The 17,773-nt window shown below is 37.9% G+C and overlaps 2 protein-coding genes across 2 annotated transcripts; both read left to right on the forward strand.

Annotated features, from left to right (window-relative positions):
• Window positions 1–5,037: 5,037 nt before the first annotated feature.
• On the forward strand, window positions 5,038–6,596 carry LOC311279698 (uncharacterized protein; the record flags this gene model as incomplete). Its single annotated transcript, XM_084391362.1, has 3 exons — window positions 5,038–5,164; window positions 5,250–5,284; window positions 5,403–6,596. 3 exons carry the CDS (start codon window positions 5,038–5,040, stop codon window positions 5,772–5,774), a joined length of 534 nt encoding a protein of 177 aa, XP_084247488.1. The 3' UTR covers window positions 5,775–6,596.
• A 1,558-nt stretch (window positions 6,597–8,154) lies between these two features.
• LOC311284203 (protein CD300H-like) lies at window positions 8,155–17,352 on the forward strand. The gene is made up of 7 exons (XM_084399108.1): window positions 8,155–8,289; window positions 8,465–8,785; window positions 9,187–9,273; window positions 11,401–11,478; window positions 15,335–15,430; window positions 15,555–15,604; window positions 15,879–17,352. Exons 1-7 carry the CDS (start codon window positions 8,250–8,252, stop codon window positions 15,954–15,956), a joined length of 750 nt encoding a protein of 249 aa, XP_084255234.1. The 5' UTR covers window positions 8,155–8,249; the 3' UTR covers window positions 15,957–17,352.
• The last annotated feature ends 421 nt before the right edge of the window (window positions 17,353–17,773 follow it).

Genomic DNA, 17,773 nt, shown 5'->3' on the forward strand with positions numbered 1-17,773 from the left:
CACGATTGCTTTGAACCACTGTTGATCTCACAATCCACTTCACGAGAGTAGACTGAATTCAAATCTCCCGCTTGCCCAAACTCGACCGATCAGCTTCAGCTAACCGTTGTGAGCGGGAGTAAACAGCGGAAAAGTAATGGCGGCGAATTTGAATCTGCGTCATCGCGCACGCGCGCGCACTCACACACACACACAAAGCCCTGAATGTGCAGCAACGGCAAATGCCTTTTATTTGCAAATATTTGCTGTATAATGACAAAACGGTAAAAATCTGTAAAAAAAATACAGACAATTACTTGTAAAATTACACTTTTTTTTTACAGTGTGTGCTGTAACCAGGGGCGGCCTTAAGCATCTGGGGGCCCGTTTCAATAACTAATATGGGGCCCTGCCCACATAAAATGTAAACATGAGCAGAAAAAGCAAGGATTCTTTTTGGTTTGCATCATTATCTTATTACGCGCACTTTCAGCTTCATGAACAGGCACCACTGGCATATGTACGTTTCATTTCCTATTCAAATTATTTCCCTGCTCAAAAAAAAACAATGTTTTAACCTTACGGAAAAAAAAGGCAAAGTATAAACACATAAACTACCGGTATTTATTTACTTCAGATCACCATTCGCCTGGGCGGTAAACGTCGCCATGGTAACCGCGGCGCGACTCAAGTTCGACTAATCAGAGACGTCAGTGTTTTGCTTAGAATTATGGGTACCCAGCCAGCACAGCCATGTGGGGCCCAAATGGGTTTGACCTGGGCTATCTAACTGGGACCCAGCCAGTTTTGTCCTCGGTTTCCACGTAGGCCCCACATGGGTTTGCCCAGATGAAATGAACACTGCTTAGTGTGCACAGTACAGGCTGTTTAATGTAACACTGAACCAGTGTTGGAGGTAATGAGATAATTAAGTGATTGAATAATGATTGTGCATTATTGATGAACACCTGCTGTTAACAAGCAGAATCACTGAAGGAAAGAGAAACACAAGAACTACTTCCAGCCACAACCTTGGATGAAATCAAATGAAGATAAAATACATTACATCTCTCAAGATCTGATTAAACAACTCCACAAACAGCATTACCAGCTTCACTTATTACTAACCAGACTGACTTTATTTATGTCAGACATCTACAGAAAATAATTAAGAAGAGGTTTAGATGTTGATTACTTATTTGAAAGTAATAGTTTGATTTGATGTTACCACTGTGGCGATCAGTGTGTGCTTTAGTCAGGATCTTGACTTTTTAACATTAGTTTTTCTCAGGCAGCTGTGTCTGTTTGTTATGGCGAGAACAGCAAGAGAAAATATAATCAGATGCTGTAAGCTGATTGATGATAAGAGTATAATCATCATATAGTGGCTTAGCTCATTGATTATGTGTGAGGTTTATACTGGTAGTATGTTATTCATTTTATTTATTGTTGTGATTCTACAGCAAAAAAATAATAGAATTTAATCAGAACATCAAATGATTTTTAAAACCCCATTTACACATGTTGGACTACTGAAAGTTCTACTTGCACACAGACATCAAGAATCAGCATATGAATCTCAACAATGGTGACATGCTTCATGGTGCAATGCATTCTGAGTGCATCATACGAAACTTATCCATGGCTCCCAGAATGCATTGCACCATGAAGCATGTCACCATTGTTGAGATTCATATGCTGATTCTTGATGTCTGTGTGCAAGTAGAACTTTCAGTAGTCCAACATGTGTAAATGGGGTTTTAAAAATCATTTGATGTTCTGATTAAATTCTATTATTTTTTTGCTGTAGAATCACAACAATAAATAAAATGAATAACATACTACCCGTATAATCCTCACACATAATATCAGTGAGTTAAGCCACTATATGATGATTATATTCTTATCATCAATCAGCTTACAGCATCTGATTATATTTTATCTTGCTGTTCTCGCCATAACAAACAGACACAGCTGTCTGAGAAAAACTAATGTCAAAAAGTCAAGAGCCTGACTAAAGCACACACTGATCGCCACAGTGGTAACATCAAATCAAACTATTACTTTCAAATAAGTAATCAACATCTAAACCTCTTCTTAATTATTTTCTGTAGATGTCTGACATAAATAAAGTCAGTCTGGTTAGTAATAAGTGAAGCTGGTAATGCTGTTTGTGGAGTTGTTTAATCAGATCTTGAGAGATGTAATGTATTTTATCTTCAGTTGATTTTATCCAAGGTTGTGGCTGGAAGTAGTTCTTGTGTTTCTCTTTCCTTCAGTGATTCTGCTTGTTAACAGCAGGTGTTCATCAATAATGCACTATCATTATTCAATCACTTAATTATCTCATTACCTCCAACACTGATTCAGTGTTACATTAAACAGCCTGTACTGTGCACACTAAGCAGTGTTCATTTCATCTGGGCAAACCCATGTGGGGCCTACATGGAAACCGAGGACAAAACTGGCTGGGTCCCAGTTAAATAGCCCAGGTCAAACCCATTTGGGCCCCACATGGCTGTGCTGGCTGGGTAGTGTAGTATTTCTCCAGAAGATCGCAAATAACAAGGTTGATTTTTATACTTTGTGGCTTTTATAGGAGCAGAAACTTTCGTTTCACAGCCTCGTAGCTCGTGGTCAATCTAACTTGGATGGTTTAGGGGTCTCCAACCTTTTTTAGCTACTTTTTAAAAATGAAAGTGGCCAGAGCTATATGCAATAATTAAATCTCTTAAATAATGTCTCATAACGCTCATATTAACAACTATGCTAACTGTTTTAGACCTAAACGAGTTATTGTAGGCCAATATATGTCACCCTTAATTGACATATAAAAACAATTATTATACTGTAAACACATAATTATTGTTGATTTTATAGTGCATCATAACTAGAGATGAAATTGTATGAAAATGTCATTTCATGTTTATAGTGACCAAAATGAGCATGGTTATCACATAATCCTGTTCAAAAAGTACTAATACTACACAATAAAAATCAATTCACCAAGTTTTATGTCGAAAACCAGCAAATAACAAATAAACTTACCATCAATATGCACTTTTTGTTTGCATAAACATTAAAATAGTAACATTAAAAATGATGACCAAATTTGAAAGGAGTGTCTTGCAACATGCTATCTACTAACATGTTCAAGTTCAAATAAAGTTTTGACAAAAAAGTTTTTATATAAAGATAAACCTCGCATATTTCAGCCTTTAAATCATTTTTATAAAAAGAATGATTCAAAAAAAAGACAAAATACTGACATTTACAATGCACATTAGCTTATCTTTTATTATTAATAGTAAAATTCGGTCCGATTTTCCCGTGGCGTCTGTCGTTGCTATGCACCATGCGCTCTCCACAACGACAGAGAAGTTTTAATAGCTAATGGATTTCCACTACCGATAAACGCTTGTTGTAGCTCTGCTAGAAGATTTATTTACGGAGAAGAAAAAAACACCAGTAGTTTGGGTGCACCCCCATCCTTCATATTGACTCGCGCCTGGAAAAAATAAGTGCGTCGCTTCAATTATTTGAAATAACGAACTTGAGCGCGCAAAACACGCGATATGTGAACGGCCCTTGGCGAGCTACCTCCAATCAGGCCACGAGCTACTCTCGCGAGCGACGTGTTGGAGACCACTTTAGACATCATGTCTGAAAATAAATATCCTAGGGAGAAAATGAATGGGATTTTCCTGTTCTGTTGGGGGCCCCCTTGGAGGGCGGGGCCCGTTTCAATTGAAACGGGTGAAACATAGGTAAGGCCGCCTCTGGCTGTAACTGACCTGTTGCTGTATAGTTTTTAAACACTGATTAGAAAAATAAATATGCAGACAGGTAACCATGTTGTTTTGAAAATGTTTATTCCACGGAGTTCTTCACACAGTTTGAGAAAAGTATTTCGGATGTGGTCCACATCAGGTAGTCTCTGTCAAAACAGTGTTGGCTCAAATCTGTTTTGCAGATGTGGGCCAGAGCAGTTTTTAGCCCTTTTTTAATGCAGTCGGCTCAGATATGTATCACAGATTCGGGCCACACCAGTGTAGCCTATGTGAAAACAGTATCGGCTCAGATTCATATTGCAGATCTGGACCAAATCAGTGTCAGACACAGCTAATGTCTTTCGGTTACCTATGGGAAAAGTGATCTGGGCCAGATCTGTAAAATGATATAAATACTGAACTGATGGCAGTTAGAATGTTTAAGCTGAAACCTCTGTCTGGCACGGATCTGGTTCACAATCAGAAAACGTCTCTAAGATAGAAACGGAGGCAAGGGGCTTAAAACAGATCCGTGCCAAATGTAATTGCTATCTGGGGACGCATCATTTGACAGTCAGTGTTTTCGTGGTTCTGCAGTTTCTGAGTAAAATCATCTCATAATGACAGTAATAACACGAGTCCAGCTTTACGAGGGTTTGACAGAGACTTTTATCCAAAGTGACTCTGTATCAGTTCAGATAATAAAGTGTCTTCTAAATGAACATTTATATAGGCTAATGTGATTATCAGTATTCAGTGATATGAACAGAAAACACAACATTTGTTCATATGCAGCAATAGCAAACAGTGTTAAGTGTGTTTGTCTATTATTATTATGTGTTATTATATCACTGTATGAGCGACACATTCACAGTCACTGGTGTTTCTCTCTGTCAGCGACTCATCAAACAGAAACTGAAACAACAAGAACAACAACAGGAAATACTACAGTTCAACTCTATCAGACAAACACTAGTAAGCACACAAACTACACTACCCATAATGCAACTCTCTGATCACATGATCACTCTTTGAAAGGAAATTGCTTTGAACATTTGTGGAGACATTTTGGTTTGACATCAGCCGTAAAGAGAAGTGTTTCCTTCTGAAGAGTTGAGGTTTACCATTGCAGTTTCACTTCAGTTACACAATATAACACCTGTATATTTACAATATTACAATATTCCTAATGGTACAATAATCAAAGGAATTTATATTAGTTATTAGAATGTTATTGTTGATTTTCCAGTATAATCAGAATCAGTTTGTGTTTCATCATGTAAATATCATGTGTTTAGCGTTGCCTTCAGATCTGGCTTCTGTTACTGGCGGTCTGGGTTCGGTTCTGCTGGTTCTGACTCTGTGTTCTGGAACCTTCATCATCCTGAAGAAGAGGAAGAGGAAATCTGGGACAGGTAACAGTTTGTTTGTGATTATTAAGTCCTGTTTTTATAGGGTTTGAATTGATTTGTCTTTTTTCTCTATTCATGCTCCATTCAGCTTTATTTCAGCAAAACATGCAGCACAATACAGAGGTGAGTGTTCAAATCTTTACCTGTAGAAGATCAGACATGTTAAATGATTGTTTATTGATCAACAGAGTGTTTAATCTATGCAAACTAGTAAATTATTAATGTATGTGTTGTTTTTCAGACTGACCGCATGTATGAAGAGATTCCAAACAGTGATGTCGCCACGGTAACATCTTCATCCAATCAGACGCCTGCATCTTCAACCAATCAGACGCCTGCATCACACCTCAACAACTGCATAGATGTCTGTCCTGTTTACGCCACAGTAGCCAATCGCCATCCTGATTCAAACCCCAGTCACACCCACTCGACCAATCAGGTGACAGATACAGCCGGTGATTATTATGCCAATATAAAGTCTCCTGAAGCAACACAGGACAGCGGGACAGAACTGATCTACGTAACAGCAACACATCCACAAAACATCTCAACACATCCACAAAACATCTCAACAAACGAGGGTCCGATATATTCAGTGATCAACCGTAAATGAAAAAGACTGTCCACAGACATTGTGTCACGAATCAAGCCTCTGTGGTTCCTCGTACTCGCCTCCAGAGGGCTCCCTCTCCCGAATATTGACATTATCCATTTAAACTCCGTTCCCCATGACCCGTGCCTGGTACTCGTTATCTGCACACCTGCCGCTCATCATTCAGACTATTTATTCAGTCTCTCTCCACTCCATCATTGCGAAGTCTTGTTCTGCCCTGGCTGACGTTTCTGACCGTATCGTTTCACTGCCTTTGTGACTCTGCTTTGTTTGCCTGGAGACTCGCTACTCTGTTTGCTGCCTGCCCTGAACTCTGCCTGCCTTTGCATTATTAATAACAGTAACATACTGTAAAGATTACATTGAAGAACTGTAAATTCACAGCTGCTCTTGTTTTGCTGCTTTTACAGGTGTGCTGTATAATTGTAGTTTATGATTTACAGTACTCTTGTACATTTACAGGCTTTACAACCAAAATTGCCAGTAAGTTGCTGTAAATTTTACAGCAATTTTTTACCGTGTCCGTTTGTGTTCAGCCTTGGATATCTCTTTTGCTGGTGTTTGATCCCTGCCTGTTTGTTCTACATTTACTGCTGATAATATATATCTATATATATTACTGTTATCAGTTTATAAAGTGTATATACTAACCAGAAATGTTACTAACAACTAAAAAAGAAATGTAAATAAAATGTAAAAATGACACAAAATTCAATATTCTTTGGTACACCTCATCTACAGTTCAATAAAGCTATTAAAAATGTAAAATACAGCAGAAACCAGCGATTATGAGGCAATTCACACAAGAGGCAACATTAAGAAAGCAGAGAATCAGAGCAATGATGAAGTTTAAGTGCAAAAGGCAGTAGCTTTGACAAGATATTGTATAAAACACTACACAACTCTTTATATCTTCTCAGGCTCCTTCAGGACATGATCACACAAACCAAGTTTCGTAATAATATCCTATTGAGTTCATAAAATATATCATATTACTACAAAATAGTAAATGGCCAACATGGGAAAGTTGGGTGTCGTTCAGCTTGATATTATGGGGTGGTGTGGCGCAATGGATAAGACACATGCCTTTGGTGTGAGAGACCCGGGTTCGAATCCACTGTGAGACACCAATGTGTCCCTGAGCAAGACACTTAACCCCTAGTTGCTCCAGAGGCATGCGACCTCTGACATATATAGCAATTGTAAGTTGCTTTGGATAAAAGCGTCAGCTAAACGTAAATATTAAACTATTGATGGTCAAAATATTTATAGGCTAAAATATCAATTGTCCATTATCCGCCAACACTAGGTGGCGCTGTGCCGAATCTCCTCACGTTCCCTCAGGGTAAGATGGCTGTAGAGGTGCAGGTTTGACATCAGTTTGTAGGACAAATCTTGGAAGCGAGTTGCATTTTAGCACTTCTGGTTTCATCGTCCCGAAGTCAATGGGTTTATGAAATGGGTTTTGGTGAAATGGCTGAAATAAGGTCTGTGGTGAACACAAGCTCAAGACACGCTTTATTCTACCACATAAAATACATCAGTATTTCCCCACTCGTGATTTATTGAAGCTGTTACTTGTCTTGAAAAAGGCGGTTGCTAACAAGTGTCTAAATGTGACGACAGAGTCAGTCGAGGAGATTAAACGTCATCAGCCGAACATGTAAACTCAGTCGCTTTTACAGCATCGATAAGCTTATAATTGAGATTTTATAAACTATTCTAACTCAAACCTTCAGGGAAAATGTTTCTAGATAAAAACTGAAAGAGTTTTCAGAAGTTTAGTGATGGTGACGTTGAAGTCATGTGACCGTGATGTAGTTCGTTTATAGCCTACCTTTAGCTTTTCACTTCTGGCGACTGCATTTAGGCTTCAATATTCATAAAAGTTGTGTTCATCTGAAACATGTTTGTATCATGAACTTTTGCTGATCATAAAGCTTGTTTTTTTCTTGCATAATCCAGAAGCTTATGGGAAATTCCTATTGTGTTTTTGTGGAGGGAATCAGTGTGATGTGAACTGCCGGCTGGACTACAAGTGTAAGACTCTTCTTTCTTATGACGATGAACACAGGAAGAGAACTGATTCTTGAGAAGTTGTTATATATTTTAATATTTTATTTTGATCTCATCATTTATATTTAATATGTCCTAGAAGAGTTGTTCACTGGAACGCTGTGTGAAACGCTCATATTTTACACACTGTGTAAATGTCACAGATCCTCATTCCCTCTTATAATGAAGTGGATCATCTCTTCCTCACAGAGTAAAACACTGCTTATATATTTAATAAAGTTTGGTGAATCATCACTGATGTCATGTAGAGCTGATGTGGTTAGAGAGACAGAAGGGGAAGGAAATATATATTTCAGTTGCTGACACACATTGTTCTCTCAGTACGGAAGAGAACGACAGTAACGTTTGTCACACAGAATTTGGTCTTTTATTTAAGCGAAACGCTTGTCAAATTTCATCATGTTGGACGTCCTGCTGCTCTTTTCCAGCATCTGTACAGGTGAGTTTGAGACTCTCAGCTCTTTTACACAGAGTTTGACATCTTCTCTTGTTTTTCCTCTGTTATCACATGATCATCAGACTCATATGGATGATATTTGTCAGTTATTATTCTGGCCTGCTTATGTCTCTTGCTCACACATAACAGCTCTATATAATGATATTTGTGTTTTCAGCTGTTGTTGTTGGAGCTCCACAGACAATTACTGGATACAGAGGAGAGAGAGTTGAGATCAGATGCTCATATGAATCTGGATTTGAATCATTTTCAAAGTATTTTTGTAAAGGCGAGTGTTTATTGTTGAATAGAAACATCATGGTTAAATCAGGATCTCCAGCTAATGACGAGAGATTCTCTCTGACTGACAACATGAGGGCCAGAGTTTTCACCGTCACCATCACTGATCTGAGAACAGCAGATAAAGGCCAATACTGGTGTGGTGTGGAGGGGATGATTTTTGATGACTATTCAGAGATTGTGTTGCTGGTTAAAGAAGGTAAGTGATTCATTTGTTAATAGCAGAAATGAACTGCATGGAAACAAGCTGAGAGTGAGAGATCAAGTCATTAATCTTGTACAACCCCAGATCCAGAAAAGTTGGATAATTTTGTAAAATGCAATAAAAATGAAGAATCTGTGATTTGTTAATTCTGTTTTAACTTTATTTAACTGACAAAAGTACAAAGAAAAGATTTCCCATGTTTTGGTCACACTTTATATCAGGGTCCAACTGTCACTATAACTATGACTTGGTAGTGCGTTAAAGTGACTTTACTGGATTTCTTTGGCACAACAAGAGACAGAGTGATTAAAACAGAGATTGAATGAAAGATTGTATGTATTTTAAATGAACTTCAGTGTCAGTGTTTTAAGTTGATCTTTCCTGTGACCCTTCAGATAAAAAGACCACTGAAGTTTCAACCATCAGCCCTTCTTCAGAAACACCGTCATCTTTCAGTACAACAGAACTGAGTCCACAATCAGGTCAGTTCCTCTGTCTGTCGCTCTTTATGACTCTTATTTCTGGAATATTGTGCTTCTAAATGTACTTGAAGTCATTTATATATATTAGATGATTCCTTTGAGATTAAATGTGTTAAAGTTGTTTGAGTTCCCAGCCAGCACAGCCATGTGGGGCCCAAATGGGTTTGACCTGGGCTATCTAACTGGGACCCAGCCAGTTTTGTCCTCGGTTTCCACGTAGGCCCCACATGGGTTTGCCCAGATGAAATGAACACTGCTTAGTGTGCACAGTACAGGCTGTTTAATGTAACACTGAACCAGTGTTGGAGGTAATGAGATAATTAAGTGATTGAATAATGATTGTGCATTATTGATGAACACCTGCTGTTAACAAGCAGAATCACTGAAGGAAAGAGAAACACAAGAACTACTTCCAGCCACAACCTTGGATGAAATCAAATGAAGATAAAATACATTACATCTCTCAAGATCTGATTAAACAACTCCACAAACAGCATTACCAGCTTCACTTATTACTAACCAGACTGACTTTATTTATGTCAGACATCTACAGAAAATAATTAAGAAGAGGTTTAGATGTTGATTACTTATTTGAAAGTAATAGTTTGATTTGATGTTACCACTGTGGCGATCAGTGTGTGCTTTAGTCAGGATCTTGACTTTTTAACATTAGTTTTTCTCAGGCAGCTGTGTCTGTTTGTTATGGCGAGAACAGCAAGAGAAAATATAATCAGATGCTGTAAGCTGATTGATGATAAGAGTATAATCATCATATAGTGGCTTAGCTCATTGATTATGTGTGAGGTTTATACTGGTAGTATGTTATTCATTTTATTTATTGTTGTGATTCTACAGCAAAAAAATAATAGAATTTAATCAGAACATCAAATGATTTTTAAAACCCCATTTACACATGTTGGACTACTGAAAGTTCTACTTGCACACAGACATCAAGAATCAGCATATGAATCTCAACAATGGTGACATGCTTCATGGTGCAATGCATTCTGAGTGCATCATACGAAACTTATCCATGGCTCCCAGAATGCATTGCACCATGAAGCATGTCACCATTGTTGAGATTCATATGCTGATTCTTGATGTCTGTGTGCAAGTAGAACTTTCAGTAGTCCAACATGTGTAAATGGGGTTTTAAAAATCATTTGATGTTCTGATTAAATTCTATTATTTTTTTGCTGTAGAATCACAACAATAAATAAAATGAATAACATACTACCCGTATAATCCTCACACATAATATCAGTGAGTTAAGCCACTATATGATGATTATATTCTTATCATCAATCAGCTTACAGCATCTGATTATATTTTATCTTGCTGTTCTCGCCATAACAAACAGACACAGCTGTCTGAGAAAAACTAATGTCAAAAAGTCAAGAGCCTGACTAAAGCACACACTGATCGCCACAGTGGTAACATCAAATCAAACTATTACTTTCAAATAAGTAATCAACATCTAAACCTCTTCTTAATTATTTTCTGTAGATGTCTGACATAAATAAAGTCAGTCTGGTTAGTAATAAGTGAAGCTGGTAATGCTGTTTGTGGAGTTGTTTAATCAGATCTTGAGAGATGTAATGTATTTTATCTTCAGTTGATTTTATCCAAGGTTGTGGCTGGAAGTAGTTCTTGTGTTTCTCTTTCCTTCAGTGATTCTGCTTGTTAACAGCAGGTGTTCATCAATAATGCACTATCATTATTCAATCACTTAATTATCTCATTACCTCCAACACTGATTCAGTGTTACATTAAACAGCCTGTACTGTGCACACTAAGCAGTGTTCATTTCATCTGGGCAAACCCATGTGGGGCCTACATGGAAACCGAGGACAAAACTGGCTGGGTCCCAGTTAAATAGCCCAGGTCAAACCCATTTGGGCCCCACATGGCTGTGCTGGCTGGGTTGCTTTGGATAAGAGTGTCTTTAGAATGAACATTAAAATATTTTTAGTTGAGAGTAATCAGTGTAATGAATAAAAGAATATACAACGTTTGTACATATTCACGTGATGTGAATGGTTTGTTTGTGAATGTAGAGCTTTAGAGTTTATATGTGTTCATGTTCTCACTGCATGATTCACAGTCACTGGTGTTTCTCTCTGTCAGCGACTCATCAAACAGAAACTGAAACAACAAGAACAACAACAGGAAATACTACAGTTCAACTCTATCAGGCAAACACTAGTAAGCACACAAACTACACTACCCATAATGCAACTCTCAGATCAGATAGAATAAGCTCATTTTGGAGAAAATAACATTTTGACATATTAAACACATTGAACATTTGTAGAGGCACGTACTCGTGTGGTTAACTTGCTTTGACATCAACCACAGACAGAAGCGTTTCCTTCTGAAGAGTTGAGGTTTACCATTGCAGTTTCACGTCGGTTGCACAATATTATATAGACTACACAGCAAAATCCCCAGTGTTAAATTAACACTGAAAAGTGTGAATTATATAAACTCTGAGCAGAGTGTTAAATGAACACTCAAGAGTGTGTGATGCAAATTTCTTTAATCTGACTATCTAGAATAAAACTGTTGCGTCTACTCATCGACACAGAGCGTCTACTAATCGACACTTAATAACCTTTATACTCTAGCTCTTGCGTCTTCAGTCGACAACTGGCCGAGTCTACTAACCTAACTTCTTTGCTGCGCAGCATAAAAACAAATGAGACAGACTTCAGTAAATGTCCCTCAGATGGTTTATTCAAAACGGCCGGGAGTTCTCGAGCAATACTCAGAGATTCTCGACCAGGGCTGGACTGGGACAAAAAATCGGCCCGGGCATTTTGGCCCAGACCGGCCCACTATATGATCATAAACACCACCCATCTTTGCACGCCCTTAAATATATGCATTCCAACTCCTATTCATTAAAACCACTAATGCCATGTAATGAGTGAGTATAGGAACGAGTGAGAGTTTACAGATGAAATAAGTACAAATTTGACATTTATTAATACAGTCGAACTATACTCCACAGTGGTGAATCCTAAAACAAGCTATAAGCGGCTCTGGCATAGCAATACAAGTGTTTCTTACAGGATTTTTTGTTAAAACTGTGGTGGGTGGACCTTGGTTCTTCTAGGGGGGTTCGGGGGCATGCCCCCCCGTGAGAAAATTTTGTGCATTTTAATGTTAAATTCATCAATCTGGTGCACTTTGAGAGTTCAAAATTAAAAGCTCCAACCCATATTCAGTGTCCAAATTAAACAAAGAAAAATTCAAACCTCTTTTAGTTACAGTGTCTATTTACATTACACCTACTATATAATAGTTATAATATTAATCCAATGACAGTAATAGCCATATTTTGTAAAACAAATGCACTAAAAAATAAAGGACACTTTCATAATTAGTTTTGTAACAATTTCTATACTTGAAAGAGATAAGCACATGATCTTTTATTTTGACGCAAACTGCATCAAGCTTTTATTTTGGCAGAAAACATGGTTTACAAACGCCTCATTAAATTTCTAGTGAATTGCGGTAATCGTCAACTATGCAGATGTGGAAATAATCTGTAACTGGGTTATGGGTTCCTACACTCCATCATGACATAGCTTAAGTGTTTTGAAAGTAGTTCTGCTTACCGCAGGCTCTACACTCTCTCATCTCTCTCCTGATCCTCCGTCCTCACTATCATCATCTGCCACAGGAGCTGACGAAGGTCAGAAAACATATATTTTGACACATAAAGCGTCTGCTTTAAGGGCCTGGTTCTATTTTTTCACGCTATTTATCTGCACATTCCTTGCGTTTCTTCTCCATCTCGCAGACTATTCTGGCAGATATTACACACTGACACTGCTGCACGCTCGCTCACTCGTTTAAAGTTGTGATTGGCCCAGCCCAGTGTCAATCAAGGAAAGAACCAATGGGCCGCTGATCTACGTGTTTCATGGGCTGGTCTGTCAGAAAAAAAACTAACACTGACTTTTTTTGACCAATGCATTACACCGGCACAAACCCAAAACGCAAGCAAAACAAAACAAAACGAATGGCCCGCCGATTTACACATTTTATGGGCCGTAAAAAAAAAAAAAAATAATAAAAAAAAATTATGAGATGTATCGGCCCAAAAAGCACGTCGGCCCACTGGGCATTTGCCCGGTATGCCCAATAGCCAGTCCAGCCGTGTTCTCGGCCCAACACAAGAATACAATAGGCTTTATAGGGTAAAGCCAGACACATCAAAATAGAATCATCATGACTAACATGTCATGCGCTATCAATATGATTGGTTAAATTGTTTAAAGCAAGCCCCGTCCCCCCTCCCCCCCGTCATTACCCTTTGTTAGCTACATCAGCAAAATATTAAAAACATTGTAAGGGATTAATATTTCAGTCAATCATTTCACAATACAGTCAAAATAAACAGAACATTGAGTCCTTTCTCAAAGTTCCATTCGACCCAGGTTACATTGAGTCAAAAGTTTGTTAGAAGGTTAGATCATATCGAAAGTTCGTCAGGTGGCTACATCCTAAATAAAAGGAAGTAAAAGTTATCCTGTTTTATTGTTAGATCTGGAATGGAAAGTTAGTCACCATCAGACATAGAAATGGGAAGTGTAATAAAAAGTTTATCATAAGATGAAAATCTAAGTTCAGATTTTCATGGTTAGTAACATAATTAATCTTATCTAATTAATTCCACTGCACGTGTTAAAGTTAATGAGCTAATTAAGTGAATATTTGAGTGATGATTGATCATTATTGAAGACACCTGATGTTAACTAGCAGAATCACTGAAGGAGAAAATCACAAATTGTAAGTTACCATTATGGTGATCAGTGTTTGCTTTAGTTGGACTCTAGACCCTTATATGTTTACTTTAGAATTTGTTTGTCTGCTGTTAGTGAGTTATAACAGTCAGATGAACAAAGAACTAATGTGATCTGATGGTGTTGGTTATGTTTAGACATAATCATGTTGTGATCTGAAAAATGAAGCTTTTTGAGATAATTACAGCAGCTCTGTGATTCTACAGCATATGATTTTCAGTATTTTTAATATAATCCAAAATAATTAATAAACATTGGTCTGATCAAAAGACTTTTAAACAAAATTATTTAGAAACAGACATCAATAATCTGCCTGTGAATCTTAACAATGGTAAACAATAACTTTTCCTCTGGCTGCCACCAATCACAACTCATTAATGGCTCCCATCATGCATTGCGGTATGAATAAATTATGAACTGAATTGCCTTAGTAATTTCCTTATCCTAATTGTATATTCTGCTCCTCACCATTGTTGAGATGCATAGACTGAATCTTGATGTCTGTGTGTGCCTAAAAGAAAGACTTTCATTTTTTAAATAGAAATCTTTTGTACTATATCTAAAATTCTAGATATGCAGAATCACAGTTATGCTGTAATCAACAACATAAATCTAAGTCAGAAATAAGACTTGTTCAAATGATGATTGTCATAACATTTAACATCAGATCACTTTTTTTTTCTTTGTTCATCTGACTGGTATAACTCACTAACAGCAGCCAAACAAAATCTAAAGTAAACATATAATGGTCTAGAGCCCAACTCAAGCAAACACCCATCACCTTAATGGTAACTTACAATGTGTGATTTTCTCCTTCAGTGATTCTGCTTGTTAACATCAGGTGTCTTCAATAATGCTCAATCATCACTCAATTAATCACTTAATTAGCTCATTAACTTTAACACTGCTTCAGTGTTCATTTAACACTCTGCTCAGAGTTTATTTAATTCACACTTTTCAGTGTTAATTTAACACTGGGGATTTTGCTGTGTATTATTCACTAAACTAAACAGTATAATCAGAGTCAGCATTGTGTTGTTGTGTTATACATCTGTACAGTGAGCTGCCAAATCTCATGCATTCACTGTGAGACTCACACAATTGCACTTTTCACACACTCTCACATCCATTGACTTTCATTAATCCTCATATACGTCTCATTTCACGCATTAGTCTTTGATTTAGTCACCAATTTTTATTTTCTGATATTCTGATTCTTCTGGCTGTTTCTCTCTTGTGTTTTTCAGGTTCATTTGTGATTATCGTCTCTGCGGAGGCTTTAGTTTTACTCCTGATAGCAGTTCCACTGATTATAGTGGCTGTGAGGAAGAAAAAGAATAAAGGTAATATTTTACAACAAATACTTGGTTGGGTTTGTGATGAAATGCATGAGAACTGAATTAAAGGATCTTATAATTATGAACTAACTATAAGAAAGAGAAAGACTAATGTGGATCTATTGCTCAGGTCTGCTGCCGTCCACCATTGTTGTGTTTAATCCAGTGATTTATGAACAGGTGAGTCAGCAGAAACTGATGATTATGGTTATGTATTGAACTCAAGGTGGTTTACAGTAATTGTGTTCGCAGATCCATTGAAACACAATCAGATTTAATTTCTTGCTCAACGCTGTAATGATACTGAAACAGGACTGTGTGTTTATGATATTCAGACACTGAATCTCTGTCAGCTTGTGTGTGAATGATTATATTCATGTGTAAACACTAGAGATCATCTTTGATTGAGTTATTTTCTCTATTAACTTAATAACTCTCGTTCCTGTGATTATAGATCAAAGACACCGGACGCTTCTGTAATCCAGAGGACAGAGACACAGAAACAACTGTATTTTACAGCTGTGTTTCATAAACTATAACATCATATGAGACTCCAGCACTCCTTCATAAACACAGATGAGTTCATTAAGCCTAAACCTCAGGCTGGACACACACTTGAAGATTTTAAACCCCAGGCGTTCGAGGGTCGCGGCCCGATTCAATGCTTGTTGCAAATTACTTTTTGTCCGAAAACTCCTCAATTGTGTGATGTCATTATAATTATTTCACTTCTCCTGATCGCATCAGAGCTCGCATGATCCCGAACCGTAAATATGAAACATGTTTGATATTTCCGACTCCTGATTGGTCCGCCTCTGACGTTAAACCCGCGTTAGCCAATGAGAGCGAGCTTCACCAACCGGATGTTGTGTGTTTAGCTGAGACTCGGCAGCCACAAACATGCCATGAAAGTGGAGAATTGAGAAAGAAGATCATCCTTATTCTTTTTTGTCTTTAGTTTTTCTTCCCGTAAAACAAAACTCAGGCCAGGAGAATCACTGATGACGTCAATCGTCCTCCAGTTTATTTCTCAAGTCACGTTTGATCTTGCGAGTCTCTGTGAGATCTCGTATCACTGTGAACATGTTACAATCGACAGGTGTGTGTCTCGCGGCCCGGACGAATCTTCTAGTGTGTGTGTTCAGAGGAATAAATGCTGACATCGGCTGAAACAGCCTTTATGTCTGTGGTCTCACACAGTTTTAAAATCGATAAAGATTTGAAAATCATCTAGTGAGTCCCAGGCCTCAGTTGGACACATTAGTCGTGTTTCCACTGTCACTGTCGGGGATCCTCAATGGCCAAGGTTTTTGGCCCACCGAATATCTCTTTCCAGAGAGGAGTGTCTTAAGATCTCGGCTTGAGGAGTGATCATGAACAGAGGAGGAGTTTATCTGAGTCTGGAGACGGCAGCGCCGGATGAGTCCATAGACCAGCTAACATCAGCATTAAAGACTTTCAAAACCATTTTAGCTCTAACTCACTTTCAGAGACAGCAGCGAGTGTGTGACATAACTTCAGTCTGTGATCCGATGTGGATTCTGATCACCGTATAAGGCAGAAATATGTACAGTACATGCGATGCAAAAGACTATGTGTGCTAAACATTACCATAGTAAACATGGTAAATGTGACCGCTTGAAGAAATCAGACAAATCATATCGGCTATCACAATCGTGTCTTTATTTCATCTGTCGTTACTCGTCTATAACGGACTGTCTGTTATCCATATTTAGTTCTGCATATGTCATAAATAAAGCCACTTTTCAGGCGCTCCTCTGTTTCTCTGACTGAATATAACTGGACTGGACTGTCACTGGAGAGAGTGCTAAAGCTCCTCAGGTCATATTTGTAGAAATGATCATTCTGTCTAATTGTGATGTAAATATGTCCTGTAAGTAGCAAATAAACATAAACAGACACGACTGAATAAGTACGTGTGTCCTCTTTCTTTTGTATAATATCTTTATTGCTGTGTGACTAATGTGCAATCTTGACAGAAATTAATTCATTATGATCAATGCATCACTTTTTATTGTAAACCTGTGGTAAAATATCGATGCTTGGGTTTTAAATATTCAAGTAAACAACAGAAATGGCAGCAAACGGCCACTTTTATCATGTTTGTTTTGCGATCTCGCTAGTTTCCAGTGATTTCCTTCTGATTCGTTTTCTGATAAAACTTCAATTTGTTGGTGAAATGATGGGTTTGTGTGACGTTGATCCAGAGAGGCGTGTTTTGGTGAAGCGCTGCGGATCTTCTGGCCCGACGGTGGAAACCCAGCATGGTTTTGGGCTGGTGTCACAGGTCCGAGGCTATTAGCCCGTTAAAGGTCCCCTATTATGCAA

The sequence above is a fragment of the Rutilus rutilus genome (genome assembly GCF_951802725.1).
Source record: "Rutilus rutilus genome assembly, chromosome: 2".
Lineage (NCBI taxonomy): Eukaryota > Metazoa > Chordata > Actinopteri > Cypriniformes > Leuciscidae > Rutilus > Rutilus rutilus.